The sequence below is a fragment of the Urocampus carinirostris genome, chromosome 14 (assembly GCF_059441175.1).
Source record: "Urocampus carinirostris isolate Australia breed hairy pipefish chromosome 14, RoL_Ucar_1.0, whole genome shotgun sequence".
In the NCBI taxonomy this organism is placed as follows: Eukaryota; Metazoa; Chordata; class Actinopteri; order Syngnathiformes; family Syngnathidae; genus Urocampus; species Urocampus carinirostris.
In genome coordinates, this window is record NC_142362.1 from 40,070,057 (window position 1) to 40,097,063 (window position 27,007).

The 27,007-nt window shown below is 40.6% G+C and overlaps 1 protein-coding gene, 1 long non-coding RNA gene and 3 pseudogenes across 5 annotated transcripts in view; 2 read left to right on the top strand and 3 right to left on the bottom strand.

The window, feature by feature from the left end:
* Nucleotides 1-330: 330 nt before the first annotated feature.
* LOC148353419 (uncharacterized) lies at nucleotides 331-1,631 on the bottom strand. The gene is made up of 2 exons (XR_015852689.1): nucleotides 1,391-1,631; nucleotides 331-797 (listed from the first exon to the last, which is right to left on the bottom strand). It is a non-coding gene; the product is annotated as an uncharacterized LOC148353419 (long non-coding RNA).
* Nucleotides 1,632-7,786: 6,155 nt separating this feature from the next.
* LOC148353420 (U2 spliceosomal RNA) lies at nucleotides 7,787-7,907 on the bottom strand (annotated as a pseudogene).
* Nucleotides 7,908-12,254: 4,347 nt separating this feature from the next.
* LOC148353421 (U2 spliceosomal RNA) lies at nucleotides 12,255-12,435 on the top strand (annotated as a pseudogene).
* A 3,971-nt stretch (nucleotides 12,436-16,406) lies between these two features.
* The window catches only part of pknox1.1 (pbx/knotted 1 homeobox 1.1), a 72,324-nt gene continuing 61,723 nt past the window's right edge, over nucleotides 16,407-27,007 (top strand). For 2 of the 4 annotated variants that reach the window (XM_088352398.1, XM_088352401.1), the window contains exons 1-2: nucleotides 16,469-16,540; nucleotides 26,371-26,498. In XM_088352398.1, coding sequence (XP_088208524.1) covers nucleotides 16,469-16,540; nucleotides 26,371-26,498 — 200 coding nt within the window. Of the gene's footprint in view, nucleotides 16,541-21,098; nucleotides 21,145-22,050; nucleotides 22,164-26,370; nucleotides 26,499-27,007 lie in introns of those variants that run through there. The other 2 variants (XM_088352399.1, XM_088352400.1) reach the window with 2 other exon arrangements.
* LOC148353423 (U2 spliceosomal RNA) lies at nucleotides 25,802-25,953 on the bottom strand (annotated as a pseudogene).

Sequence of the window (27,007 nt, forward strand, 5' to 3'; positions counted from 1 at the left end):
GGACTTAAGGTTGAGCAAGAAGGTTATGTGGGCCCTGCAGGAGCTGCTAAAGAGGGAACAGGGCCATGGCTGGAGGTCCTGATCTACGTGTACTGGCTGGCCCACGCTCTGTCCTACCGTGTGGTGTCACGGGTCTTCAGGGTGGAATAAATTGCCCAAAAGCCATATTTTAGGCTCTTTAAGTCAGACCCACATTTGCATTATGTGCTTTTCTGCATTACTATTCAATTAACATCTTCATTTTGAGTAACACCTTGGTGGTTTATTTCATAATGATGTGAGATACTGCGTGTGAACTATGTGACTGTTGGACAGAAAACTACAAATCACTCCAGCTTAAATAATACTTTACTTTCAGAAAAACAAACTCACATTGGGCCAAAATACATAATAGTAAATAAATAATGTGTCACAAATTTTAACAAAAATATACCAATACTTCCATGAAGCTGGAAAACACAAACTGGAACTTCATTGAGTTCTTAATAAAAAAAAATATTTTCCTTTTATAAAACAAAGGGAAACATTGCAGAGATGTCACTGTTCTGGAAATTTGTCCACGAGCTTCCCAAAAAGGACGGGAACCGCTCAGTTTTGGCCACAGTTTCTTCGAGACTTTTCCTCACTCCGGCAGACTCCACTTTCAAAAAGTCAAGGAGTGTATCGTGCTTCCTTTTTTTTCTGGGTGATTTGGGGTTTGGCGCCGGATTAGAAGGTGCCAACGACGTGCCCGGTGGTGTGGATGGCGTGGTAGCTGTGATGGTGACCAGCTCTTCCACGGGACGTTCTACAATGGCCTTTAGGTTGGGTGGAAAAAACAAGAATTACTTAATGCTGATGTATTGTACAAAAACAATTGGACAACATTTTGAGAAGGTAATTCGTTCACTTAATATGTGTTTACAGAGAAGACAGTGAACTACGTGATAGTAGTTTGTTTCAACTGTATTTCCACGTGAAATTCGGAGACATTACTCGTAATGCATGATGAAAACTAATGCATTCTGATCTCACATGAAAGAATCATATTGTAAATAAAACACGACACCCGAAATTGTGTGCAGTAAACAAGCGCTTATGTCCAGAACGGTATTCTGACTATGCTCCTTTAGCGACTGGCCATGTACATGAAAAGCACGACTCGTTTAAGATAAAAACAGGGATGGGCTGAACCGTGATTTTCTGCACAGTTATCCTACTTTACAGTTTGTAGCGTGAAGGTTTTTTTTTTGCCAGCTCCCTTGGTAGATTAGTGCACTTCGTAAAGTAGCGATTTTGCAATGTTCGTGTTTTAACGCGAAAATACGATTTTCTATTGCATTTACGTCTAACTAAGATATCTCAATACATTTTATTGCAAATACATGCGTGGTTGTGGAAAACTACTTACATTTGTGTGGTTCCTTTTCGGGCATGTTTGTTGATATTGAGAATTCGCAAAGCCTTCTGGGTAGTCACTTCGCTGCCAAGTGAGGTCGAGAGCCCCCTCGGTCTTGAAGTGGTTACGACTTGGTTTGAGGGCACTTCTGCCTCGGTCTTGAGAGTATCGGGACACACCCCATTTTCACGTGAACGCGCAAACCGAGTGACTAGGGCACATAGCGAGTGAAAGTGCGAAGAATGGGACGCAGCCATAGTCTCTCCGGCCAGTCTCCTGGGTTGCCCCCGGGGCCTCCTGCCGGTGGGACATGCCTGGAACACCTCCCGAGGGAGACGTCCAGGAGGCATCCTTATCAGATGCCCGAGCCACCTCAACTGACTCCTCTCAATGCGGAGGAGCAGTGGCTCTACACAGAGTCCCTCCCGGATGACTGAGCTTCTCACCTTATCTCTAAGGGAAAACGCAGACACCCTGCGGAGGAAACTTATTTCGGCCACTTGTATCCGGGATCGTGTTCTTTCGGTCATAACCCAAAGTTCATGTTCATGACCATAGGTGAGGGTAGGAACGTAGATCGACCGGTAGATCGAGAGCTTTGCCTTTCGGCTCAGCTCCCTCTTCACCACGACGGACTGCTACAGGGTCTGAATGACTGCAGACGCTGCACCGACCTGTCTGTCGATCTTTAATTTCATACTCTCACTCATGAACAAGACTCCAAGATATTTAAACTCCTCCATTGGGGCAAGATCTCCTCCCCAACCCACAGGGAGCATGCCACCCTTTTCCGGCTGAGTACCATGATCTCGGAATTAGAGGTGCTGATCCCCATTCCGACCACTTTACACTCTGCTGTGAATCACTCCAGTGAGAGCTGAAGATCACGGCCTGAGGAAGCCAACAGCACCACATCATCTGCATCAACTCTCACCGGAAACGAAAACCAAGTCTTATTGCTAAAGATCAGGGTTTAGACCATAAGAGGTCTTTAACCCCCTAAGACCTCCTGAGTAGCCTGTCAGGAAACGGACCGAGAAAGCAGGAAGTCGGAACTCACTTGCGTAGCCGATCTTTCACTTTAATTGAGAAATAAAAGTTGTCCAACGCACAAACGGACCAAGGACAAAACAAAACAGGTTAAAGGGATTAAAAATAACAAACTGGCCATTACTCAGAACAAACAGGTATGAACAGGTTTTCCTCAAGGTTAATCAATGGTCTGGCAACAGGCAGTCCCAAAAGGAGCGCTTAAGTACTCCACAGGCAATCAATTCAATGAGTCTCAGCTGGTTTCAAGGGGCGGGGCCAGCTGGGTGCCATGACGACCGTGCAGGACATGACATAGCCTGAGGAATGGTTCTAAAAATATTTCGTGTGTCGTTGTGATTTTCTAGTAAAATTTGATTCCTAACTGGCATTATGTTTAGTAGTTGACAGAGCCTATTTTCACCTCTAATAATTGCAACTTGGTAATAACGTAATAATATAGTAACAACAAAGTATTAACATTTTATTTAAGAAATGCTTGTCAAACTGGCCATAACAAAATGTACCTCGTAACTTCAAAACGGTTGGTGATCCCTGGTCTAGACAAAGACACATTAGGACTACTAAAATGTCCTTATAATGACTATTGATCCCTACAATGCTTCTAAAAAATACAGAAACTATTAAAGAAAAAGATAAATATGAGTACATACACACAATTAGGGTTGCCAACTGTTCCTTTAACACTAATCGTCCAATATTTGGAATCAAAAGTGTTTTCCATATTCACTTATAATGGAACAAACTTTGTCGTAATACAGTAAGAGTCAAAAACAGTCTGCAAAATGACGAGGGAATTGATGAACTGTGCTCTTTTCATGACAATTTACAGACAGTTTGCTTAGTCTGTGACCAATGGTCTGGCAGTACTTACTTGCTTGACATTACATATTTGATTGGTTAAATTACTCTTATTTTAGTCAGATAATACTGTACAGAGAAATAATTGATTGGTCATTGATTATAAATGAAAAGCCTAGAACACAAATTTTAAAGGTGTATACCAGTGTCTGAAAAAATGTCTGCCCGGACGCCCGGGGCGAGCATCTTTTGCGTCGAGCGTACAACTTACAAAACATCTCCGCCCGGGTGGCCGACAACTTTATCAAGGGGAATTTTTTTTTTTTTTTCAAATCAAACACGTTATTCCGATTTCGAAATCTTCGTTCGGTTTGGAAATTTCGGTTGGTTTGGCAATTTCCATACTCGGCAGAAGGTCATAGGCCTGCATCGAATAACTTAGTGCATCCGGTCTTTCCCGAGCGTTATAGGGTCGGGCATTTGCACAGCATTTTCCAAAGTAGACACACAGAGAACACAAGAAAAATGGATAAGTGGTTAGGAATCAAGCCAAAATCTCAGCCCCAGAAGAAATATTCAAAAGAAGATAACAAAATTCATGACGCTACAAAACGTAAACATACATTAAAAGCATTGTGGAAAGAGGAGCTCAGGTGGCTTGTAGCAGACCACGGAACGCAAACATCGCATGAATGAAGATAAGTAAATACAGGTACATACTGATGGCAGATGGAAAACAGCGATGTCATATACATGCAATGAATGTTATTAGTAGATTTATAATAAACTTAATTTTAAAGTGTTGTTCTGTTACAACACTGCTGAGTAACCAGCTCGGTAGCCTGGATGGCAGGGCGCCCGTTTCGAGACTGGGAGGTCGCTGGTTCAAGCCTCGGCCGAGTCACACCTAAGACTTACAACATTGGTACTCATTGCCTATCTGCTTGGCGCTCGGCATTAACGGTTGGAATTGGGGGGTTTGGTCACCTAATGACTCCCAACACAACAGTTGGGTCTAAAATGGCGGCACCCTGTTTGGCTGCATCTGCTCGCTACAGTTTAACTGTACGGGTCAGGTGTATCGACATTTCGTTCTGTGTGCATGGTTACAAATAATGACAATAAAAGTAAATTATATTCTTCTTCTTCTCTTATACATTAAGGATTGATAATCAGAATATATTCTGATTATCAATCCTTAATACTTTGCAACAATATTTTTTTGGGTGATTAGTCGTCTTATTGTGTTTCAAGTTGTGAAAAATGGAGCAGGCAACTTTTCAGAGTTGTTTCCCCTGGTGTCCAGTAATTTTTTTATCATGAGTTTCAGACACTGTGCGGGTAGTTTATACACTTCATTTATTACAAAAACATTTATTGTAAAGAACAAAATTACTATTTGCTGTTTTTCCATGTCTGCCTGTTTGGGCTGTACAGAGAGAAATGTTAATGAGACGATAGTCACATAGGAAATGTTTGGGTTTGAGATATTTAGTTTGATAAATAAAAACATGTTACCTATATTAGGAAAGTTTGATACCAAATTCAACAGCTGCTTCAAAATACATTTGTATCTTAAATCATTAACATGTTCTCAGTTCTAGTTACTTTAAATAAAATTGCCTGTTGTTATTGTGGTTTAGTCATCGGAATAGTAATAACAGGCAGAAGCCTGCTGATTTGGGGTAGCTAGTTAGTGCCTACTGGTTCTCAAACATAACAAGTTTATTAAGATTCTTTTAAAGGTTAATATGCACATTTCTGACGGATTTCCTTTCACTGCAGACATATTTGAAGAAAAAAATGTCTCATGATATGTTATACACATAAGAGACAAGATTTTTGTTTGAATAAAAATAAACTTGCGTTTTTAACTAGATTTTACCTGAGAAGATGGTGAGGAAAATTAAAAGCTATCCCTCCAGTGCATACAAGTAAATGAAAATGTATTTGTATGGTACTTTTCAGACAACGAATTGCAACTCAAAGTGCTTTATATAACATTCAGTGCACAATACGAACATAAAATCAAATTTACCCCTCCCAACAACCTGGTTAAAATAAAATAACAAAACAAATAATTATGGCAGAGCATAGGATAACCACGTGAGGAAAGAAACCTATGGGAGACTCATCCACACTGATAGGGATGGCTTTTCATCCAGCTAACCACATATCTTCAAGTGTGGATGCCATATAAAAACATTTAAACAATACAGTTACAGGTTCATTTTTCAATTGCTGCTGCCCTCTATTACGGATGTCAGTGATATATATATATATATATATATATATATATATATATATATATATATATATATATATACAGTGCATCCGGAAAGTATTCACAGCGCTTCACTTTTTCCACATTTTGTTATGTTACAGCCTCATTCCAAATTGTATTAATTTAATCTCTTATCTCAAAACTCTACACAAAAAACTCCATTATGACAATGTGAAAGTTTTTTTTTTTTTTTTTACTTTTTTTTAATGTATTAAAAATAGAAAACTAAGAAATCACATTTACATAAGTATTCACAGCCTTTGCCATGAAGCTCAAAATTGAGCTCAGGTGCATCTTTTTTCCACTGATCATCCTTGAGATCTTTCTACAGCTTAATTGGAGTCCACCTGCAGTAAATTCAGTTGATTGGACATGATTTGGAAAGGCACACACCTGTCTATATAAGGTCCCACAGTTGAGTGTGCATGTCAGAGCACAAACACCAAGCATTAGGTCAAAAGAACTGTCTGTAGACCTGCGAGACAGCATTGTCTTGAGGCACAAATCTGGGGAAGGATACAGAAAAATCTCTGCTGCTTTGAAGGTCCCATTGAGCACAGTGGCCTCCATTATTCGTAAATGGAAGACATTTGGAACCACCAGGACTCTACCTAGAGCGGGCCGGCCTTCTAAACTGAGCGATCGGGGAAGAAGGGCCTTAGTCAGAGAGGTGACCAAGAACCCGATGGTCACTCTGTCAGTGCTCCAGTGTTCCTCTGTGGAGAGAGGAGAGCCTTCCAGAAGGACAACCATCTCTGCAGCAATCCACCAATCAGGCCTGTATGGTAGAGTGGCCAGACGAAAGCCACTCCTTAGTAAAAGGAACATGGAAGCCCGTCTGGAATTTGCCAAAAAGCACCTGAATGACTCTCAGACCATGAGAAACAAAATTCTCTGGTCTGATGAGACAAAGATTGAACTCTTTGGTGTGAATGCCAGGCGCCATGTTTGGAGGAAACCAGGCACCGCTCATCACCAGGCCAATACCATCCCTACAGTGAAACATGGTGGTGGCAGCATCATGCTGTGGGGATGTTTTTCAGCAGCAGGAACTGGCAGACTAGTCAGGATAGAAGGAAAAATGAATGCAGCAATATATAGAGATATCCTGGATGAAAACCTGCTCTATAGCGCTCTTGACCTCAGGCTGGGGCGAAGGTTCATTTTTCAGTAGGACAACGACCCAAAGTACACAGCCAAGATCTCAAAAGATTGGCTTCAGAACCACTCCGTGAATGTCCTGGAGTGGCCCAGCTAGAGTCCAGACTTGAATCCGATCGAACATCTCTGGAGAGATCTGAAAATGGCTGTGCACAAACGTCTCCCATCCAACCTGATTGAGCTTGAGACTTATTGCAAAGAAGAATGGGCAAAACTGCCTAAAGATGGGTGTGCTAAACTTGTGGGATCATATTCAAAAAGACTTGAGGCTGTATTTGCTGCCAAAGGTGGATCAACAAGGTATTAAGCAAAGGCTGTGAATACTTATGTAAATGTGATTTCTTAGTTTTCTATTTTTAATAAATTCAAAAAAAAGTTTAAAAAAAAAAACCTTTTTCACATTGTCATAATGGAGTATTTTGTGTAGAATTTTGAGATAAGAGATTAAATTAATACAATTTGGAATGAGGCTGTAACATAACAAAATATGGAAAAAGTGAAGCGCTGTGAATACTTTCCGGATGCACTGTATAATACACACACACAGTTCTAAGGTCTTGGGAACCTCCTGTGTGGGTTCAAATCTAGCTACCGGACTTCCTGTGCGGAGTTAGTATGTTCTCCCCGTGCTTGAGTGGGTTTCCTCCGGGCACTCCGGTTTCCTCCCACATTCCAAAGACATGCATTTCAGGTGGATTGGCTGGTCTAAATTGTCCCTAGGTGTAAATGAGCGAGCGAGTTGTCCGTCCTTGTGTGCCCTGCAATTGGCTGGCAACCAGTTCAGGGTGTCCTGAACTGCACCTGATTATAAGCCGCACCCAGCACATTTTAAGAGGATAACCGCTTTTGTACTTACACAAGCCGCACCTGTATATAAGCCGCATCTGCCCACATTAAAACATGTAACACAATCACAAAAGTAACCCAAACCCTACTTTGAGTCCCGCGATTTTAACTGAGGGGGATTTGTAGAGGTTTATTGTTCTATATTCTTTATCAATTATCGGTTATCGGTCAAATCATAATACACTACAAAGCCAAGGGGCCGAGACACTTGTTCCCAGCCAAGAGGCTGAGTCAAGGTCCTAGCCACAGGGCCAAGCAGCGATCAGTGCGAATGCATCATTCCCGGAGGTACTTCAATACCGGGCTGATGCGTGGAGTGGATAGAGCAAGCTCTTACTCCATCTCCCGATTGCAAAAATTAGTCAAAAACTATAGAAATAGAGTAATTCATAGATAGTACACAACCACCTTCTTGATCATAGTATCTCCCCTGCCAGGTAAGTATCACAAATTCATTGTTTCCGGAGGTACTGCAATAACTGAACATAAAGTACACAGTTCAAAAACTACAGCCGGCAAAATGAACGGAAAATGATAGATAGATAGATACTTTATTCATCCCCGTAGGGAAATTCACACTTCCAGCAGTCTACCCCGTTGTTTATTAACAGATGAACATGATGCCCTAGGGGTGCTTGTAGCGAAGTGGATGACGTCACGCCAGTCCAAAAATTCGACATCCCTGCGGCAGATGGAAAACTTTTCTTTGTGAAAATCCAGGGATACACCACCTCGTGTTAGCAAGTCCGCCTCCTCTCCGATTCCCCCCGGCTTTCGTGTCTCTGTTTAGCGGCGTTGAAGCCGGATTGCTCTAGGTAGCTCCGGGTGGCTACACGTTAGCGTCCGGAATGCTAAACGTGAGCCACGTTTCCACAAAACACAGCGACTGCGCTCCCTGTGCGCTTCGATGTTTTCCACCAGCACTCGATGATCTTATTTGGTCGTGAGTTCGTATTTACCATGATTATGGATGGTACCGAAGACTTATAACGCCGCTAGCCGCTTCGCTAGCTCCGGCTCTTCCTCCATAGGCCCCTTCATCACGCCGGCACGAGAATTCTTCAGGGCAAGGAGTTGAAATTCCTTGAATACACGCATTTCTTGTGCGTTAAAACCCATGTCCATAGGATAGAAGTAATCCATAGTGTAGTTGTCAAAACGGGAAGAAAAAACACCGAAGATAGGAGCAGACAATAAAACAATTTTTTGGTTTGAACAAATTTATTGACACTAATAACAGAAAACAATCATGACAATCTCAACCGCAATTAAGCACATTCACAATATTATATTCCAATATGACGTTTTTAACAGCAAACACAATGTGATGTTTGAACAACCCTTCTCGAAAATCTTATTAGCAATCAAGCATATTCACAATTTCATTATACAACATCTTTGTTAGTGTCAATAGATCCGTCTAGGCCAAAGTCGATTGTCCTCGGTCTGAACAAATCCACCGACACCAACAGCAGCAAAATAAACATGACAATCTCAACAGCCATCAAGCCTATTCACAATTTTTTATATCTGACAATATGACGTGACGATATGACGTTTTAACATTTTTTCTGACATTTTCAACATCAATTAAACAATTTCAGAGTTATTTTCTTTTAACAGTAGTTAACCAGCGTGTAAAGAGCAATACTATTGTGCAAGGGCATAGCTCTGCCATCCCACCCTCCCAAGCAGCATCCTTCCAGTCCTCTGTGTGGGTCCTCTCCCTTCTGTGTTGGTCCTCTCCCTTCTGGGTTCCACAACCCAGGCCGTTGCTGCCGGGACTCCCACAGTGTAGCTCTGGTTCCCCCCCCGGGTGGGTGCAGACGATAGGGCAGCTGCTGGAAAAGGCAGCCGCTCGTGGCAGCACCGCTTTGATCTTGATACCGGTAGTTAAGATTTGATGCAGACCTGCAGAGTCCGGGTCCCGTTAAAAGTAATCCAAGGAAAAAAAGTGTATTTCCAAAGGTAAGGGTGGGAAAAGTATATATCCATTATTGTCTGCCGTGTCCACAAACACTCGCCTTCACCGGTCCCCACTTCCCGTCATCCCCCGCGTCTGTTACGCCCCTTCTTTTTAATTGGTCAGTGCAAGACTTATCAGAATAAGTGTCCAAAATAAATACAAATAAACACATTACAAAAATATACAGTTGCAAGTACATATTATACATGGTTACACATATTTACAAAGAAAGACGGTACACCGAGAGAGTTTTGAAAGCTTTCATCCCAAACCGTGCCTGTGAAGGGTAGCAAAACGCTACTAACAACACGCTCGCAACACAGTTAATGGGTCTGTTAAAAAAAACATACCGTACATGTAGAAACCACAGAATTGACTTAAAAAACTGGCGACCCATAACGCTTTTAAACGTGGACTGTAAAATTTTCAGCAAGCTTCTAGCAACACGAATGTCTGTTGTCTTGGGAGACTTGGTTGATCCAGACCAAACCTGTGCCATTGTGGGAAGGAAGATCAGCGACAGTCTCATGCTGATCCGTGACACCATTTGTTATGCAAGAGACAGAAACATGCGACTAGCGGTCCTAAACCTAGACTTTGAAAAAGCCTTTGATCGAGTCTCGCACCAATACCTCTTCAGGGTATTGCAAAAATGTGGTTTTCCCCAAAAATACATCAATTGGGTAGGACTGCTATACCGAGACCTCTACAGCAAATTCATGATTAACGGGAATTTATCGGAAGCAATCGAGATCAACTGCGGTGTACGTCAAGGTTGCCCTATGTCTCCCCTTCTCTATGTTCTTTGCATTGAACCTTTGGCACAAATGTTAAGAAAAGATAGATTTGTCGAAGGCATCAATATCCCAGGAAGTGGGGGACAAATTACCAAGTGTGTTTTGTACATGGATGATTTTAATATTTTGTGTACTGACCGCGCATCTGTTGAAAGAGCCCTTGACTTGACTGACCTGTTTGGGAGGGCGTCTGCGTCAAGGCTAAATAGAGAAAAATCACAAGTGAAGTTTTATGGAATGTGGAAAGAGACAGAAAAGGCAGGACTCCCGCTGACGGTGTTAAAGACAGACCAGAAAATCCTAGGGATAAAATTCAATGCGGATGGAGGAGGCGAGACCAACTGGGATGACGTGACAAGGAAAGTTAAGCAAAAACTTGTTTTTTGGTCACTAAGAAAACTGACAATAGAGGGGAAGGTCCTAATCATCAAAGCGATCATCCTCCCAATGCTTTTGTCAATCAGTTTAATTTTTATGCCTAAAAGAAACGTGCTGTTACAACTGGACCGAGCCATCTTTCGCTTTGTCTGGGGCTCAAAGTGGGAAAGGATAAAAAGAGATACAATGAAAAAGAAAAAGGAAAAAGGGGGGAAAGGAGTGCCTGACCTCCAGCTTTTCCTGGGAAGCAAATATGTCTCTCTCCACTTCCAAAACGCTGTGGGCCCACCCAACAACCCGAAAAGTCAAGCAATGACCCGTTTTTGGATGGGCTCATATTTGCGGAAGCTAAAGCTTGTACCAGACAATCGTTTGATTCCAGTTTCGTTTAACTTGCCACCAACACATCTCTTTATTCGGGCTTTTTTGAAGAAGTTTGATTTGGAAACACAAGAATGTCACACTTTACAAAACCACAGGGCCCTTATTGCTATTGTGCAAGAGCGAGCTACAGTAAGCCCTGTGCGGGGGCTTGCGTTTGGCGATTCCACAACGGTTTGGAGCAACGTCAATCATCCTGCCCTCCCAAACAGACTACGAGACTTGTCATGGATGGTGGCTCATGAAGTTCTCCCAGTCAGAGCTGTAATGCACCACCGAGGAATGTCAGCGACTTCGACGTGCCCTCGACCTGGCTGTGGCGCCCAGGAGTCGGTGAGGCACCTTTTTTGTGAGTGCAGCGCTGCCAAGGTCTTGTGGACAATGGCCGAACAACTAGGAAAGTTCCCGGACTTGCCAGCAGGAGAGGTCCCTGATGCACAGTACGTGCTTTACGGGGTGAGTCGGTCGAGGAGGCATCGGAACGACTTTGCCAGGGACTGGCTCACTCTCGCCGCCATCAAGGACGCCATCTGGACCTCCAGAAACCTGCTGGTATGGAGGTGCAGGCAGATCCCCCCCGTGGCTGTGCTCCAAATGGCTGCAGATACCATACAATCTGCGAGCGGCGGGCCTAGGACGCAGCCATAAAGAAGACTCGTCTGTACCCACCCGGAGGGGGGAGCCGGAGCTACGCTGTGGGAGTCCCGGCAGCAACGGCCTGGGTTGTGGAACCCAGAAGGGAGAGGACCCACGCAGAAGGGAAAGGACCCACACAGAGGACTGGAAGAATGCTGCTTGGGAGGGTGGGATGGCAGAGCTATGCCCTTGCACAATAGTATTGCCTTTTACACGCTGGTTAACTACTGTTAAAAGAAAATAACTCTGAAATTGTTTAATTGATGTTGGAAATGTCGGGAAAAAATGTTAAAACGTCATATCGTCACGTAATATTGTCAAATATAAAAAAATTGTGAATATGCTTGATGGCTGTGTTTTGCTGCTGTTGGTGTCAGTGGATTTGTTCAGACCGAGGACAATCGACTTTGGCCTGGACGGATCTATTGACACTAACAAAGATGTTATATAATGAAATTGTGAATATGTTTGATTTTCGAGAAGGTTTGTTCAAACCTCACTTTGTGTTTGCTGTTATAAACGTAATATTGGAATATAATATTGTGAATGTGCTTAATTGCTGTTGAGATTGTCATGATTGTTTTCTGTTTTTAGTGTCAATAAATTTGTTCAAACCAAAAAAAAAAAAAAAAAAAAGTAAATCGGTCCTTAGCTTGGCCTTTTGATTTTTGCATTCCGGAGATGGAATAAGAGCTTGCTCTGTCCACTCCACGCATCGGCCCGGTATTGCAGTACCTCCGGGAACGGTGCATTCGCAATGATCGCAACAAGGCTTTAGGGCTAGGACCTTAGCTTAGCCTTTTGGCTGAGAGTAAGTGTCCCGGCTCCTAGGCTTTGTAGCATATAATGAACTGACCGATAACGGATAATGGATAATGAATAACGAAGATAGATCAATAACCCTTAAAAACCCCAGTAAATCGTTCTCATCTTCCCCCCTATAACTGACGTCATCAACGTTGTCCTCCTTTAGTATGGGAAAGAGACTTTGTCATATAGACATCATCCCACGCTCCCTTATTCAAAAACACGCTAGCAACACGCTCGCAAGGTAAAGTTTGCGTGCAGTAGCTGTTTCCTTCTTTATCGGACTGCTCGATTGCGTTTAGCTTGTAAGCTGCGTCATGTGCCTTGAACTCGAGCGCTGCTGGCGGCTGTTAGAAAAATTATATAAATTGGCCGCATCACTGAATAAGCCGCAGGGTTGATATATGTATATATATATATATATATATATATATATATATATATATATATATATATATATATATATATATTATATGAGGAACATATATATATTTTTTGGGGGGGCAACAAAACACATTTTAAATTATATAGAGTAACCAACCGGGCTTCATCTTCTGAAAATCACAGTACCCTTGTGTAAAGGTGCATGTTTTTTGCAAGCAATCTGATCGTAATAGCATCTGCTCTGCAGTCTCTCTGGAAACCACTCTGGCGGCACCAGACCATCGCACGCAAGACGAAGCTCCGCATTTACAACCTCGCCGTACTCCCTATCCTGCTTTATGGCTCAGAAACATGGCCCCTGAACGACACCCTGGCCACAAGAATCGATGGTTTTGATAGCAGAGCTCTCAGAACCATCGAGAACATCAGGTGGCCCCAGCGAGTCTCTAATAAAGAGCTCAGAGCCCGCACGTGCCAGCCCCAAGCATCTTCCTTGGTCGCACAACGCCGCACCCGCTGGTTTGGCCATGTCCTTCGTCTACCACCAGACCATCCGACACGAGCCATTCTCCAGTTTGACCCAAAGGCCGCAGGCTGGAGACGACCACGAGGGAAACCCCGCACTCGATGGCTCGACGTCGTTGCGGGCGACCTCCAACAACACGGAGTTGCCGTAGAGGATGCAGAACAGCTGGCACAAGACCGCCAGCATTGGAAAAACCTGGTTCATCTGGTCGGCTCAACGCACAGGGACGGGACCCCCCGACCTTCGCTGGAGCAATAAGTAAGTAAGTAAGTAAGTAATCTGATCGTAAGGGGAAAAGCAGGAGGGACTGCATTGTGTAAATAGATGCCGTTTACGCATTCATGTTTGATATTAACCCCAACAATCGAGACAAAATACTGTACCAGGTTTTTTTTCCTTGTGGTTCCGAAAGAGGGCATCATTGTGCGGGACTTGTGCTTACAAGTTGTGCTTGCCAACTGCTTGGTGCTTTTTGCTCGGAGCATGGACTTTCACTTATTATTATGGATACAAGTGAATAATTGTAAAAGAGGGACAGAAAAATAAATGGGAGTGTCCAGAAGAAATCAACCAATACACAATACTACAGGTCCACTGTTCTTTGCAGCACCCAACAAATAAACCGCAGATGGATAAAGTGCATGTGTGCAGTAATGTTTGTTGTGAAATGTGGATAATAAATAATGATAAGTATGTAGGCATCTGGCGAAGGGCGTGGGATGACGTTGTTGCAGGGGGTCACAAGCTGATATCCTGAGGGAGCTGGGGCGGGCGACTTTCCTGAGATATCTCAACTTTATTTGAGGACTATAAAGGCCAATGTTGAACGCCTGGAACTTTGAACGTATCCCGAATGCAATAAAGAGCGTTTCTTTTTTGCCATATCTCCTCTCTGCGTATATTTTTGGGGCGACGCCCAACGACGATCTCTCCAAAATGTTCACATGTGATTGGATCAGTCTAATGCGTGTACCCATACAAGTAATCCAAAAATGAAAGTACTAAAACAGGGCTCAGGAGGCTTCTTGACCCAAAGAGCCATAAAAGCAAAAATATTTCAGTTTTTTTTGAGACATCTACACCATATATTTTAAGACCAAATTTCACAAAACCGTTAAACATGACCTCCAGACAAAAGCTTACCCTCCGGCACATTTATTTCACTGTGTGGCGTTAGATGAATTGATAAAATGCATAAAATAATTACAATGCCAGAGCCTGTGTCGCAGATCAACTTAATATATTATTTAAAATTTGTATCTTGCCCTCAGTTACTTAAGAGTCTTGGGGCTTATTTTGATCATCCATTTTGTCCTAAATATTGGTTACAAAACAAGGTTCTTCTGTAAAAATGACAGAAAATATGTTAAATGAGAATATAATCGTATTTACCTTTGGTGCAAACGGCACTGGACAAGTGTGCGTGCTGTGTGAATAGCTCCACCCATACCGCTCACCCTAACAAATTGCTCTGGGTGTTTTGCTGGAGTTTTGGGGTGTTTACAGTTTGCTCTGTGTTTTTTTTATTATCATAAAGTGTCTCAACAGTAAACATGCATTGTTTAATGAACTTCCGTTTAAATGATTCCTAAGCAATGTACAGCCAAAAGAGGTTCTTTTGATGTGACACCTTGACTGTAAACTAATTAGGACTGTCCCATATTTGTAATGGACCAAGCCCGTTGGTTAATCAAGATTGTTCTGGCTATGTATTTGCTGGAATCATGTCAACAAGTAGTAAGATTTATTTTATCTCTGAGCCATATGTAGTCATAAAAAGGGCCTCATCCGGCTCGCGAGTTTTAGGTTCACGACTCCTGGACTAAACACTTTTAAGATGGTCAATTGTCGTTGCACCTTGGCTGTTCTAATGTGGAAGAATACAATATGATATTTATGGTTGTCTGGTTGTTAGCCTGAGGATATTTGTTTGTAGTCATCAGCCCACTCATGACATTTTTGCTTGCTGGAATACACTATAAAATCGTGAGTCCTCCTTTCAACTTGAAGCTAACTATGAAGATGCCCAATTTGGGGGGTGCTCAAGCACCCTCAATTTTAACCCAAGCACCCTCAATTTTAACCCAAGCACCCTAAAAAATGATGGCATTTTTAAAACGCCTTTTTTCTTAAAGGACAGGATAGGCTGAAATATAATGAAAAAAATCCTACCATAAATATATAAAAAACAAAACAAAAAAATGTGAACATGCAAGCATTGTAAATACTCCATTGACTTGAAATGGTGCAGTCCATTCATTTCTAGTACTGCACTCGCTCCCTCTCATCGCTCCCCTTTCGCTCTGCAATTGTCACTTGCGGTGTGTGCGTAATATTTGAACAGTAGATATCACTGTTGTCTAATGGAAATGAAAACCAATGCCACAACAAGCACCAACATAGCAGACAGACATGGCCGCAAGTTAAGTAGTAATTCAACTATGAAAAAGAAATACAAATTTCACTACCTCTGATTTTGTTTATTTTTTTATGAAAATTAACGTTCTACTGTATGACAGTTCATGTATTTTACCTAGTATTAAAATCATTGTTTTGTTTTTTTACTGAATGAAAGTTTTTCGTACCACTAGAAGAACTAAATATTACACACTGTCCCTATAAAACAAACATTCTATTAAAACCTTAATGCTTTGAAGCAAACGTGATAAAAACGGCCTTTTAAAATAAAAAGCCTCTAGCAAAGTATCTTTAATTAAAATGTTATAATTGAATTTTGCGTGTTATGTCACCTTTAAGTGAATTACAACTCTGAGCCTAAAACGCCACAGAAGACAGCTATACAGTATTATGTTAAACACAAGCAAACAATTATGTCAAATATAAAACACATAACTAATCAATTCTTTATTTTTTTTAAAGATTGTTGACTTCTTTAACACAACATGAGTATGTAAAATTAAAACAAGATTTTTGTACGGTAATGAAATATGAGACATGCATTGGTCAGATTCAACCGACACCAGCCGAAAAACAGTCATTGTACCGCACAACGTCAATGACCGCCCACCTTATGCATATTTATGCTCCAAACGTCCCTGCGTGCCCATACGCGATGACGCACCGCGACAACTGCGGGTCCGGATTGCAGCAGCCGCTTGTCAGTGTGACGAAGATTGGCACTCAGGTAAGCTGTCACTCAAAATCCCTCTTTTCCGTCCCTATCAATCAAAAAATCTGCACTCTACGCTAAAACGGCCCTGGGATAGAAACGCGCATTACGGTTGAGCAGGAAATACTTGATAAGGGGGAAATAGCCTCGTTGTAAACCAAATCTGTAGGCATAACGAGTGAAGGGGGGTGAAAAGAAAATGTCGCCGTTGAATCGAGGGTTGTGGAAAATCACACGGCAAATGGTCAGGCCCGACAGCTGTATTGCTCACGTAAAGATGAGTGATAACAGTGGCTATGCTCTGCGAAAGACAAGTGTCTGAAAACACATAAAACAACACTGGTTTGTTAAATATGAGCCAACAATATTTGTAATTGGTTAACCAGAGACATATTGGACTGATGGTTAATGTGTTCTTTAACCATCCGTTTCGGCACACGATATGGATACAGTGTATGCCTCTGCAACTGTCCTTTGTTTTTAAACATAGTTTAAATTATCGCAGCGGGCTAGTGTTTATGAATTAATTCTTGACACAATAAGCATAGATGTTTATATTTTATTGCGTTAGCAGCGCAGCAAGTAAAAATGCCACAACAGTTAGTCGAATTGCTAATGCTAGCTAACACCCGGCCCAGTAGTGAAGCTTTGGTATCGAGCGAGGAAAGCTTTGTGATTTGTATTTTACTTGGTTTTTCTTTTCTTCCCAGTCATGTTGCAACAAACATCACAACACAGAATGTACAAATCTCTCGGAAAAAAAAGAGATGACAGGTTGAAACCAGAGGCTTAAAAGAGACTTATGTGATTGATTGAAGGAGCGTCTTCTTTAATCAATCACATGTAACATATCGTATCTTGCATTTATTGTACTAATAATTTGTTAACCCATTTAACAATGACCACTTTGTTCAATCATTTTATATACAGTATTCATATCTGTCAACCCCCACGGCTCCATGCCCTTACAAACTGTCGTATTTTCCCTTACAAAATACAAAAAAAAAAAAAACCTTAACACCATATTTTTTTTCAAACGTGTTTATTTATGTGGTTTAACATGTAATATTGTACATGTGTTTTGTTATATTATATATATTGTAACATTCTATATAATGTTACAATATATATGACACATTTTGTTGTGAGATACTGAGTTGCATCGACATGAATGAGGTTTTATTATTAAAAAAAAAATCAAAAATTAAGTAGCTTGGACGTTCATTGTAAAAGGAAAAAATACTTGCAAATATAATTAAGTAGAATAATACAATTTCTTATTCAAATTATTAATTCATTTTCTGCATGAAATTATTGTTGGTAATATACTATTCTTTTATACTCTTTATACAACATCATAATAATTCGTAATATAATGCATTAAAGCAAGTGAGAGCCGAAAAAAGCCAGTCCTCTAAAAAGAGACTGACTTCCTTTCACTACACAACTACGACATGAAATCCGAGGTGGCAGACGTATGCGCACAGTAGCATCAAAGCACTCGCTTCGTTTGCAACGAAAAAAAACAATACCGAGATACATTTTTACTGCGGCAAACTGGTTTGACTTGATTGATTTGCCGTTTCGTGATAGTCGGTGTATACTGGATGGTACCCATAATTGACAAATTTGCGTTTTTCCGTACAGATTTTCTTGTACGTCGTACACGTCCTAAAATGCACAATAAACGTACTTTGTACGGCAAAAACGGACAGGTTGACCGGTATAAGTATTTTACCTTTTCTGAGAAGGGCTATACAAATAAACATGACATTCTTCTCACAGACAACAATGCAACAAGATATGTAGCAAAATATTAGTGGATTCTGCACATTTTAGTCATTTAGACATAACGCATGTAACACGTGTGTTTGTCGTTCACACGCGCAACAAAACTAGAGAACTATAGACGTAGATCAACATCGGCTAAAATTGTTTTCAATGTTATGGTTAGTACAGGGTAATGCTGTATTAGTGCAACAAAAACGGATGGCCAAATTGTTCATTTCAAGTGTGTCAAAGACTACAATTCCGCTCTGAGACAGGCTTTTATTTATAAATCAACCTATTCTTATGTTTTACTGAATTTGCGTTGATTTATTTTTACAAATAGCATTTAAACCCAAAGCAAATAATCACTTAAAATGTTTAAATAACGGTAAAACATTACATTATGGATCACAGCTTTTTTATGCCCTCAATTTAAAAACTCAAGAACTTGTCAATACTTCTAAGTTTATTTTAGAGCAGCTTTGCAATGCAAAGACATTTCCTCATGCTGAGGTTTTCATTTTTTCTCTTGCCCTCATGTATATTTTAGATCAGGGGATTGTGCAATAATAGTCTGTACTGCCCTTTGAGACTTCTTGTGATTAAGGGCTATACAAATAAACATGACTTGACCTAATGAAATTATATATTTGCATTATCGTTCAGCCATACTTGTCAACTTATACGTTTTCCCCATATTTTATTTGATTTTTTTTAATATACTGCTACGTATGTTAAGCAACACTAAATGTACTGCAATTGGTAAAGATCTAAGAAAAAAAAACCTGTATTGCTTGTGTTGTTTATTTAGTTACTAAAATAAAGTTGTTTTACACAAATTATACTTGTTTTTTTCTACATAGTTTGTCTTGTTGTGAGTAAGTGGGTTCTGCATAATCTTTGTAAGGTTTATTATCGCTTAATAAGGGGCATTGCAATAATTAATACGGGTGCTATTGGCTGAGGTTAACTGGTATGTTACCTGAAAAAAAGTTTTTGACGTGATCAATTAATTAATCTTTGTCATTCATGTTAAACCATTAAATTTGTATTTATACCAAACAGTTATTTTGTAAGGCATTCATGTAATGGAAAGTGTGCTGCAAGTCAAATTTAGGGCCACACACTCATCCAAAAACGAATTGCGCCTGAGGTCTGTATTGGGGCTAAGACTTAGGAACCTTATTTTATTACTTTGTTAATTGATTGGTTGAAATGCTACAAACTATGTAATCATGTTGACACATTATTTTTCAAACTAAACGTAAATTACTGCCAATGGGTCAAAACCTACCTTCAAAACTAGTATTGGCTTTGAAAGAAAAAAAAGTTAATTTGATGTAAAATTGATTTTCACTTGATTAAATATATCTTCCATAAACCTATCAAGTGAACATATTTTTAAAGTTATTTTTTTGAGAACATGTTATTTAAAGTAGTGCTTTCCAACCCTTTCTGTGCTACGGACCGGTTTAATATCTGAACCAATTTGCCCGGCCCAATAGTCACATAATAAACATAAAACATAAATAATAATAAGCATATTTATTACAAGCGTAAATCCTTAATTTATACATGTTCAATATTTGGGTGCGCCAACTACCTGGAATAATCCGGTTGCTATTTTAAGGTTGGCAAAAGGTGTCACGTCGAGCAGCGTTGCAGTAAACACAAATTCAAACTTGCCAAATAAGCTTTGAGAAAACTGTTGGTGTTTTGTGGTCTCCTTGTGCTACTCATTGTGTTCTCAACAATTTATCCTTGCTCCCATATCAAAGGTTTTTATGACCACTAGTCTGTTTTCTTATCTATTGAAGATGTGTCTAGCACAATCATCACAACCTGAGATGGTGGACTGCGGTTAAAAAGGTCCATGCTTATTGACTTTACACAGAGATATTTGGTTCGAGCCACTGTGACTTTAAATCAAACGCACCCCATCACACCAGCTTGTTATTCGGTGTGACCGTAGGGGTGTGAACAAAACAATAATAAGCTAATAGTAATGGAACTTATTTCATTCTGTGCGGCCTGGTAGCAGGTCACGATCCAGGATTGGGGAGCCAATGATTTAAAGGCCTACATTTATCTTGTCATTTGTAATGTACTGTTCACGGTGCTTATTGCACTTGTTTTTTTTTTCTATTTTTTTAAGTAAGAAAGTAGTATTTATCAAATACTAACAAACAAACATTTGCTTGGTTTATTACTCAACAAAATTCTGAGTTTATATTGTTTTGCATTCCAGTTTGCAGGGGACAGTAGCCTTCATCCAACTTAACTAATGGTTTCCTGCGGCCTTACCAGGCCAGCCTAGAAACAGTCTCACAAGCACATCCTTGGTCATCCCTGGGGCCTCCTGCTGGTGGGACATGCTGGAACATCTCTGAAAGGAGGCTTCCAGATGCCAGAGCCACTTCCAACTGGCTCCTTTAAACGTGGAGAAACGGTGGCTTAAAAAAACTCCCGAATGATTAATCTTCTCATACTATCGCTAAGGTTGCTCCCAACCTTCCTGTGGAGGAAACTATTTTCAACAGTTTCTATCGGGGATCTTGTTTCTTTTGGTCATGACCTACTGTTTGTGATCTTAGTTGAGAGTAGGAACATAGATCAACTGGTAAATCAGGTTTTTTGCCTTTTGGCTTAGCTTCTCCAGCACGACAGAGTCTGAATGACAGCAGATTCTGCATGGATCTGCCTGTTGATTCTCCCACTCCATCCTGTTCTCACTCGAGAAGATGACCCAGTGATAATTTAACTACTTCAACTTGGGCTAGGATCTCATCCCTCACCCAACGAGGGCATGCCACACCTTCTGGCTGAGAACTATTATCTCAGATTTGAAGGTGGTACACTTCATTCCATCCGCTTCACACTGTGGCACTACATCTGCAAATAGGAGAGTTGCAATGCTAAATCTACTAAATCGGGTCCCATGTATTGTATACCCCGGCTGCGCCTAAAAATTCATCCTGGATTAGTACCGATACTCACTCTGAACAACAGACAAGTATTTTCAAATCTTTAATTAAAAACCATTAATGGTCTGACCAACATTGATTTATACTAAGGTTAAAAGGGAGGTGAAAAGAGGAAAGTTTCAGTCATGACTGCAGAATATTTTACATAATTGGGCTTCTATCATGCAATACAATGGAAATATGCAGATATTTACTGGTGAGCAGCTAATATACTGAAAATGAGAATTTCTCATTCAAAACTTTTTTAAAAAAAAGTAGCAATTAATTTGGTTGTCGATTACTTGTTGATCAATTAGCCGTTGATTTTATTTGTTTGTTATTGCATCTCTAATGAATCCCCAATAAGAATATGTGACTAGCGCTTATGACAAAAAAGTGGACATTTTGTCAAGTCAGTAAAAATATCATAAGAAAACTGATCGATGGACTGAAAAAAACTTTATTTGACTGCTTGCAATAATAGAAGCATTCATATGCAGAATTGTTTTAACACATAAATGGGAAAGCGGTATAAAATTATAGACTGTATTAAAAGTTCAGGCCACTCTCAAGTTTAGTGAGCCAATAGTATGGAAGACCCATGTTACACTTTCAGCCAGTGCTTGGCCACTGTTGACCACGTTGAACTTGCAGGCTTTGCTCCAGGGGAAGCCCAGTGACTTGTATCAGAGAGAGAAAATGTTTTTTGGTCTTCTGAAGCCTTACAAGCCTTGCTTTGTCATGTAACCCATGTCAAATGTTTGACTTAAATGTTAATTGTGTTCTGTTTAGGTTGACTACAAATTGACACATTCTATAATGCGTGGGTGTTTGCAGCATCTGCATTAAACGTAATGGAAGCCCATTCTGTGTCCATTGACAAATACTCTAGAGGAAACCCACAGGTGAGTGGGCAACACTAATATTGCATTTTTACCTTACAGAACCATTTATGACACTTTAATTTATGACACCATTTTGTTTAAATAATAATGAGGTCAATGTTTAGGCCATAAAGATAGTATATATAGTATATATGGCACATGTTTTGGTCTTGAACATTTTGGTGACATACGCTGTTTTTTAAACGCTTGACTATTTGACGTGAGAAAACACTTGCCAGGGAAAATATTTTATACAACCTAATGTTTCCTTTGATGACACTTTATGGTTAGAAAAGGACTGTGCAATAATGGAGAAAAATAATTTTGACATTCCCATTGTTTTACTGATAAGTCATTGTTTGAAAAAATCCATTACTAAAAGTCAACCAATCAATCTGATCATGGGACAAAACCTTTATATTTACTTCCATTGAAATTTTTTATTTTTCAACACTATTCTTTTTGTGAAATATGAGCTAAAACCCAAACATTTATATGAAATGCTAGCCTTTTTTATTTTCATCCAGGTTCAACTATATCAATTAATTGACTATTTTTATCGCACTGAATTTACTTTGTTTTGGGGCTTAGTGGGTTGAACTGGACCTCAGAAATTGTATTTTATGGGCCTCGCCAGGCTGTACATGCCCAAGACGCACCACAGAAATTGGTGTCCCGACGGCCCTGGTGGATAAGGGATCCGTGACCGTGAACCGTGATTAATTACCGTCAAATTGAGACTATAAGCCACAACTTTTTTCCCAAGCTTTCAACCCTATGCAATGATGTGGCTAAGTCTATGCATTTTTTTCTAACGTCTGCCAGGGGCGCCCGAGCAGTAAAGGTGCAAATGAGACACGTGGAATCTGTGTCGTGGAAGACGCAAGTTTAGTGTATCTTTGCACTTTGTGCATGGATAAAACTAGCATGAAATGACCCTCATCATGAAAAAGGCGTCAATCGAAATGGGAAGGCTAAATACCATAGTGGGAATAATTTGACTGGTCTGTTTATTTGTCAACGGAAATAATGTGTCGAAACGAACGGATTACAAGAAGCATTGTCCAACGAAGCAGAAATGTTTTGTGTGGATTTCTATTCATCTGTTTGCATTATCGTGTTCCTTGGAGTAAATATTTACAAGGTTAGATTCTATGGATTGTCCTTGATGTTTTCGCGGACATACAAAGAAGTTGAAGACGGCCAGGGGAGGTAATGGTGAGTTAAGCTGGCTTTATAGATTTCAGGTATCTTGTTTCAGACGGATCGTGATGTCTCTCTGATGAGTATATTTTGAAATAGCCATCATATCTTGAATCCCAAGAGTTAAAGCTTTTCAATATGTGGCATGACATATTTCAGTAATTGGTGACATCGTACATACACGTATTTATCAAAAGTTTGGCGGCCCGCCGTCGGAACATTAAGGGGTTAAGGTACTGTATATTATTACAACTCTACGTACTGTGTTTCTTTGTAAATATCTCATGTTTTATTGTGGGAACATGCGGCTTATAGTCAGGTGTGGCTTATGTAGGTACAAAATGTTTTTTGCTTTAAAAATTTGCTGGGCGTGGCTTATAATCAGGTGCGCTCTAATGCCCGAAATTTTACGGTACTTCATGATTGTTTTTATTGTCATTAACATAAAATGCCAATGAAATGTTCTTTTAATGTTGCTGTACAGTGTTTACAAAGAAAGTTCAAAACTAATAAAATAAATACAAAATATATACACAAAAAGGAAAGACAGTATAGATATATGTAATTTTTTTTCCAAGATGATTCTGTGTTGTATACGTACATCAAGGTGCTGCTGAATAGAATAGAATATACCTCTATCTTCATTGTTACAAAATGGGTTGACAACGAAATTGGATGTGGCACTCCAGTTTCACATTCAACAGTGAGGATAAAAGAAAAATAAGATATGGTTATAATTTACACAATGTAAAGGAACAAAGAAGATAAAGGTTATAATTTACACAATATTTACTCAAGAAATGTGGGCATGTAGGATGTTACATACAGTTTTGGGATCGTATTAGTGCAATATGTGTGCAAAAATAGTCAACATTGTGCAAAGTGAGCATAGGCATGAAAACAATTTTACATCTGTATGAGGTAGTGTGTTTGCAAGAGTTTGTTTTTTGTGCGGTGTGTGTTAAGAGTGGTAATGGCTCTGGGGAAGAAACTGTCTCTGAGTCTGTTTGTTTTTGTTTTGTGTGACCTGTAGCGTCTGCCGGAAGGCAGCAGGTCAAAGAGGTGGTGGGAAAAGTCCTTGATGATGTTTTCTGCTCTGCTGAGGTAGCGAGAGCAGGCAATGTCCTCCAGACTGGGTAGAGAGCAACCAACGATTCTCTGGGCTGTGTTGATGACCCTCTGAAGTGTTTTCCTGTCTGCTGCCGTGCACCCAGCACGCCACACCGTAATGCAATATGTTAGAATGCTCTCCACTGTGGCTTTGTAAAAGGACACAAGCAGCTGCTGTTTCAGATGATTTTTTCCTGAGCACTCTTAGGAAATTGAGTCACTGCTGGGCCTTCACTACCACCACTCTGGTGTTTGTTGAATTTGCAAGAGTGGACTCTCTACACAGTCTCCTTTTATAATGAGTGGGGCTGAGTCCCTGCCTTCCCTCCTGAAGTCCAGTATGAGTTATTTTGTTTTTTTGGTGTTCAGGATGAGGTGGTTTTTCAAACACCACGTTGTCAGTGACTCCACCTCATCCCTGTACGCCACCTCGTCCCCTTCAGAGATGAGGCCGACCAAGGTAGTATCGTCGGCGTACTTAACAATTGTGTTTGTGAGGTGGTTCGATGAGCAGTCGGAGGTGTAGAGGGTGAAAAGCAGGGGGCTCATTACACATCCTTGGGGGTAGCCAGTGCTCAGTGTTAGGATGGGAGGGACGTGGTTGCAGAGTTTCACGGACTGCAGGCGGTTTGAAAGGAAGTCCATTATACAGTGGCAGATGGAGGAAGAGAGTCCTAGGTGAGAGAGTTTTTCCTCCGAGATCTCCGGGATAATGGTATTGAAGGCTGAGCTGAATTCCAGAAAGAGCATTCTGACATAGCTCCCCCGGTGGTCCAGGTGTCTCAGCGCGGTGTGAAGTGCTGTTTATGGCTTCGTCCGTGGAGCGGTTTGCCCTGTAGGCAAACTGGTGGGGGTCCAGTGTGGGTGGCAGGGAGTCCTTGATGTGCTGGGACACCAACCTCTCAAAGCACTTCATGACCACAGGCGTAAGTGTGACAGGCCTGTATTAATACTTTATTTACAGTTCATCTGTATTCTGTTATGCTGTATAATCACAACGTTCTAATTCTTTTTACTATTTGACTCCAGTAGAAGACCTCCCATTAGATTAAATTAAGCTGCAAGTTCACATCTATACCTTTTATTTAGCGAAATTTGCCGCTAGCTCCCTTAATAGGATCCATTGCATGCAATTGAGGTCATCAGTGATGGTTTATTGTAGAGGTAAATTTTAACAGGATGGAGTTTTGGGGTTTTTAGGGGTAATTGTTCTATCTTCGTTATTCATTATCCATTATCGGTTATCGGTCAGTTCATAATACGCTACAAAACCTAGGAGCCGGGACACTTACTCTCAGCCAAAAGGCCAAGCTAAGGTCCTAGCCCTAAAGCCTTGCTGCGATCATTGCGAATGCACAGTTCCCGGAGGTACTGCAATACCGGGCCGATGCGTGGAGTGGACAGAGCAAGCTCTTATTCCATCTCCGGATTGCAAAAATCAAAGATCATGGCTACTACACTTGATCTCCGTGAGTTCCTCAATTAATTTAGAACCACAGCCAACATTGTAACTTCATAGATAGTGCACAAACGTGGAAATTTAGTCGATGTCCAATCTGTCACCCAAAAATGCTATTCATTTTAAAATTTTGCCCATGTTGTAAATTCAAATAATGCTTTAAAATAATAGCTGAACTGATGGTGTCTTTTTTTCATGCCATAACTAAAATATTTAGAAAGAAGTAGTTGGATTGTGTCACTGTGAACATTCATTCGCAAGCCCCTCAAACCTGGTGGTGTTTCTGGGGAAGTAAGGCTGTGATTGTTACTTTGCCCTCTAGCTCCCCTAGGCCCTTTACATGATGTGATCACGACACTAGCTCAAATCTTTTCCATCACATTTTCTGTCTGTGTAAAGCTCTGTTGCTGGGTTCCTGTTGTGATATAAATGGTTTTGCTTTACTTATTTTACCAGATACCAGGTGTGGCCAAGGTGGAGAGCGATTCGGACGACAAGTTTGAAGGAATGTTAGCAGAGGCGCCCAACCCGACACCCACAGATCCACAGACGCCCATGGATGTGGACAAAGCCTCCATATATCGGTAGCACCTTTTCGCTTTGTCAGTTTTGTGTGTGTGGGTCTCTGTGTATGTTGTAATCCCTTTTTGATCCATCACTTTTAAAGGACAATCGACAGCAGAGCTATTTTTATTTTATTTTTTATTTTTGGGCGGTTGTTTTTGTTGTTTTTGTTTATTTACTGTATATAGGGTTGCTGTTAACAGGGTTCCCGTGGGGTCTTAAAAACTTGAAAAAGTCTTGAATATGATAATTGCAGTTTGAGGCAGTAACCAGGGATTCAGAAATTCTAAAACATACAAAATGTGAGTACACATCGATATAAATACTTTCAATTCACACTTCCAGCAGTATCCTTTTGTTGTTTATTAACAGATCAACAGGATGGCCTCAGGGTGCTGTGTTGTAGTTTAGCAACAGCGGAGAGGATGACGTCACACGCTAGGCCAAATGTTCAACATCCCTGCAGCAGATGGAAATCTTTGTGCCCAGGATTACACCACCTTGTGTTCACGTAGATAGCGAGTCCACC